General features: G+C 42.9%; 1 protein-coding gene across 1 annotated transcript in view; it reads left to right on the forward strand.

Moving 5' to 3' along the window:
• Positions 1-5,119, forward strand: part of ASZ1 (ankyrin repeat, SAM and basic leucine zipper domain containing 1) — a 70,375-nt gene that overhangs the window by 9,978 nt on the left and 55,278 nt on the right. The window contains exon 4 of the mRNA XM_015416011.1: positions 419-530. Coding sequence (XP_015271497.1) covers positions 419-530 — 112 coding nt within the window. The remainder of the gene's footprint in view (positions 1-418; positions 531-5,119) is intronic.

Below are 5,119 nucleotides of genomic sequence, written 5' to 3' on the forward strand. Positions count from 1 at the left end.
CCCCCAATTGCCATGACAAAACATAAGCATGAAATAGCAAGATGAAGATGTCCTTTATGCAGTATATTTTGTGAGCAGTAGGCTAATGTGAAGAAAATATAAATATTTTTAACACAAAGTGCTTCTGCAGCTGCAAGAACAGCTGCAGAAGCATGCTTTTTCTTATAAGTCTTTACATTTTCTTTGTTAGCATAGTGCTAATGTTTAGTGTCAACAATTGACACTAAACCCAACTAATCATTATTGGATTTAAATATTAAATATTTACATTTTACAGTATGGTCATCTAAAGTTTGAGTATTTCTTGGTGACTTTATTTGTGTAGTGGTCGGTTGCAGATATGCGCTGCTTCAGGTTATCGGAGTCTTTATGCAAACTTGATAGTGGTTATCAACTTGTCTGCATAAATTTCATTTAGATCAGTATACAGTTTTGATGGCTGCATGTACTGCACATGCTTCAGAAGAGCAGATTTTGAAGTGTGTAGAACTGCTTCTCTCAAGAAATGCTAATCCTAATGCTGCATGCAGGTAAGCAGGTATTTTGCAGTCCAGATTGCTTAATTATGCCTTCATCTCCTGACAAAACAAATACAGCCCCGCCATGCATTTTTACTGCACTATGCCAATTTTCTGATTGCATTTTTTCTGATTATTTATTCCTAGTCCTTTTGCATTGTTTGTCAGCTGTATTATGATGTATGATAGAATTGTTTATATTTTGCGGTCTACCTTCAGTCTCAATGAGAAAGATGGGCAAATAAATAAATAGGTACATAGATGAGCAGGGTGGAGAACCAACCATTGTATTTCTGGTTAACTAACATGGAGGTGATCTCATGCAGGTTGTCAGAGCACTGGCTACTGAAAGCTTGGATTTATGAAATGATACGTTTGTTCCATTTGCATCGAACCGTGTGAGAAGCCGGTTATTGGTAGCATCTGCCCAAGTAACAATGGAATTTTACTATACATTTTACACCAGGTCAAATCTAAGGGGGTAATAGAAATATACCACTTTCTTGGATGAGCAGTACAGTTTACAGCCCATTGAAGTTACTTTTTCTATGGCTGCCTGTCAGGGTAGGCTCCAGGGTAGCAAGGGAGCTACTCGGAGGGAAACAGCCTTAATTTTAAGCATTCAGGATCTCTTTCTGCAAGATTCTTTGGCTTAAATGATTTATGACCTTCACTCTCAAATATGCCTGACGGGGCTAATATCATAAAATAAAACAATAAAAAATAAAAATCTGTATAAGTTTAATCATAACTGCAACCAGCATAATAAGTGGGAAGAAATAGAGGAAGGAGGTGGAAACATGGGTGAACAAAAAGGTTGTGGTTCCTGAAACCAGTGAGTTGTAGGTGCCAGGCCAGTGTGAAGGAACAGAGCATTCTACAGGTGGGGATTGGGGAAGGCCTCTTCTTGGGTCACTGCCCACCTTGCTTCTGTGGGTACACTTGAGATGAGGCCTTTGTATGGTTAATTGGACAGTATGGGAGGAGGTGGCCTTCAGGTACCCTGATCCTGATTTAGTGCTTTAAAGGTAAGTACCAGCACCTTGAATTGTGACTGATGATTGCCTGTTCAGCAGTGATGCCTACGATCTCAGGTGTCTCTTGCACCCCTTTTTTTATCCAGATCCTTTGTGGAAGTCCATAGACTTACCTGATGAGTATTTACAAGGCTGTGTAACATGGGAAAGGGGCCACTTTTTCTCCTTTCTTTTTGAGAGAGTTACTACTTTGTTTGATCCAGGGAATGATGTGGGCATTGTTTATCTTGACTTCAGTAAGGCTTTTGACAAGATTCCACATGATATTCTTGTTAACAAATTGGTAAAATGAAGTTTGGATCCTATTACTGTTTGGTGGATCTGTAACTGTTTGACAGATCGCACCCAAAGAGTGCTTGTTAATGGTTCCTCTTCCTCTTAGAGAGGAGTGGCAAGGGGAATGCCTCAAGAATCTGTCCTGGGCCCTGTGTTGTTCAGCATCTTTATAAATGACTTGGATGAAGGAATTTGCAGATGATACTAAATTGGGTTGGGGTAGCAAATACAGGCTGAAGAACTGGGCTAAAACTAACAAAATGAATTTCAACAGAGATAAATGTAAAGTTCTGCATTTAGGTAGGAAAAATAAAATGCATAATTATAGGATGAGGGAGATTTATCTTGGCAGTAGCACATGCAAACAAGATCTAGGGGTCTTAGTAGATCACGGAACATGAATCAGCAGTGTGGTGTGATAGTTAAAAAGTCAAATGCAATTTTGGGCAACATTTGCAGAAGTATAGTGTCTAGATCATGCAAAGTGATAATATCACTTTACTCTGCTCAGGTTAGACCTCACTTGGAATACTGTGTTCAGGTTTGGGCACCATAGTTTAAGGAGGATGTTGATAAGCTGGAACGTGTCCAGAGGAGGGTGACAAAGATGGTGAGGGGTCCGGAGACCCAAGTCCTGTGAGGAAAGGTTGAAGGAGCTGGGTACGTTTAGCCTGGAGAGGAGGCAACTGAGTGGTGATATGATAGTCATCTTCAAGTATTTGAGGGGCTTGTCATATAGAGGATGGAGCAGAGTTGTTTTCTGTTGCCCCAAAAGGTTAGATCAGAACCAACAGGATGAAATTGAATCAAAAGACTTGTTGGCTAAATATTAGGAAGAACTTCCTGACAGAGCAATTCCTTAGTGGAGCAGGCTTCCTTGGGAGGTGGTGGGCGTCTTTGGAGGTTTTTAAGCAGAGGGTATATGACCATCTGATGGCAATGCTGATTCCATGACTCACTCTGAATTTAGGCAGATCGTGAGAAGGAGGGCAGGAAGGGATTAGCCAGTGCTCAGCTCTTGTGGCCCTGTCTTACATGCCCAAGGTAATGCCAGTCCCCACTTTTTCCTCCAGGCCAGATTCACCCAGGGATCCTGGAGGTTTTTTTTGCCTTCCTCTGGGCATAGAGTAGGCTTCACAGGGGAGTGGGGAAGTAGCTGTGAATTTCCTGCATTGTGCAGGGGGTTAGACTAGATGACCTGAGTACCTTCCAGCTCTCTGTCTCTGTGTTTTACTATCAAAAAGACATAAACATAATGCTCATGTCACCGTGAAAGTAAGGTGAAGTTTTTCCAAACTCAGTCCTTTTTGAGGAAAAATACATTACATGATACTCACCATTTTTGTACATGATATGCAAAAATAAGGACTGTATTAAAATAACAATTAAAAAGCCCTTAGTTTACCTTTGTTTTATATAAGATACCATACTTGAAAGGAAGACAACTTTTTTTGCTCAATAGAAAGGGGTGGGTCATCTTCTACTTGAGTATACAGATCTGTTGATTTGGTGCTATGCAGATACGGGCGGGGTGGTTGTTCTGAAAGGTGATTCGCTGTGCATGTGGAGAGCTTTGAAGAAAGAGCATGAACTCATTCACCAGCAGAAAGGAGTGTGAAAATGGCAGAATGTCTGGCAAACACTGCTTTTTGAGGGGAGAGAGAAGGAGTTGGGTAGACTTCCTGGCTTTGGAAACTGTAGTTTGTTGCCTGGCAAATGGTAAGAAGTGGTAGTGTGGGAGGATTTGCTCCTCTACTAGTACTGACCAGTGTTTCTGGCATTGAATTTTACTTTTCACAGGCATTTGCTTGAGGGAGGAGTTGCCTAGTACAGCAGTTCTTTTATTGTTCCAGAAGAGGGAAACCCCCAAAGCCTCCAGGTTTCATAGCAGTATTGCACATTAGCTATAAGTGTTAGTGGATATGAGTTTGTGGACATTTTAGCTAGGGAAGGACAAAGACATCCCTGCTGGACTGGTGATATAATACAGTGTTTTGAAATAGTGTGACTTTCCTAGCTTACAGAAAGTATCATGAAAGGAGTGGAGAGCGGTTTAACAGTGCATTCCTGAGGACAGTTACGCCCTTCTAATCCCACTGATTTAAATGGATTTAGAAGGGTGTAATTCTGTTTAGGATTACATTGCCCAGTTAGTCAGTTGTTATCTTAGCCTTTGCCTAGTAGTTTGCTTGCCTTTTTAAATTTCAAACAACGCAATCCAATACTGTTTGAATGCAAAGAGGTGTAAAAAGTAACCTGTAGTCAGTACTGTTTATTGTATACTAGGAATAAGGCTCGTTGTGGAAATAAATACAACGAGCTCTAGAAAGAGGCTCAGGGAGAGTGCCAAGGCCTTGGGCACGCAGCATCAATGTGCTGTGGCAACCTCTGCAGGATATAATAACACAGAGTCCACCATTTTCTCCAGAGGAACTGATCTCTGCTACCTGAAGAGCAGTTGTAATTTTCAGTGATCTCAAGCCCTCACCTGAAGATTGGCAACAATTGTTACCCAGGAAGAAATGGCTGGTTTGGAGGGTGGAGTCTGTGGCATTGTACCTGTCTGAGGTCCCACCCCTCCTCAAACCTCACCCTCTCCAGGCTCCACCCCTCAAATCTGCATGAATTTCCCAACCTGGAGTTGGCAACCCTATCTCCTTCGCAGCCAAGCATCAACCTGCCATTATCTGCCCCTTTGGTTTCGGCTTTGCATTTCCTCCCCCCTCCCTCCTGTAGATCAGTTGTAATTCTGAGTGATTTTCGCCCCTCTCCTGAGATTGGCAACAGTGGTTCCCCAGAAGGGAATGGCTGTTTGGGAGGGTGGAGTCTATGGCATTGTACCTGTCTGAGGTCCCACCCCTCCTCAAGCCTCACCCTCTCCAGGTTCCATCCCTCAAATCTCCAGGAATTTCCCACCTGGAGTTGGCAACCCTATCTCCTTCCCAGCCAATCATCAACCTACCTTTATTTCCCCCTCTCTCGTCAGCTTTCCATTTCCCCCCACACACACACGTGAAGCCTCTTCCGTGCTCTGAAGCCCTGACTGCCACAGAGTCCACCATTTTCTCCAGGGGAACTGATCTCTGCCATCTGGAGAGCAGTTGTAATTCTGAATGATCTCCAGCCCTCACCTGGGGACTGACAACAATGGTTTCCCAGGAGGAAAAGTAGTCTTTCTCCGCAATGGGGACCAAAGCAGCTGACATCATTCTCTTCTCCCCCTTTTGACTTGCACAACAACCCTGTGAGGTAGGTTAGGCTGAAAGTCTGTGACTCGCCCAAAATCAC

This window comes from Gekko japonicus, unplaced genomic scaffold (genome assembly GCF_001447785.1).
Source record: "Gekko japonicus isolate JY-2015 unplaced genomic scaffold, Gekko_japonicus_V1.1 scaffold159, whole genome shotgun sequence".
NCBI lineage: Eukaryota > Metazoa > Chordata > Lepidosauria > Squamata > Gekkonidae > Gekko > Gekko japonicus.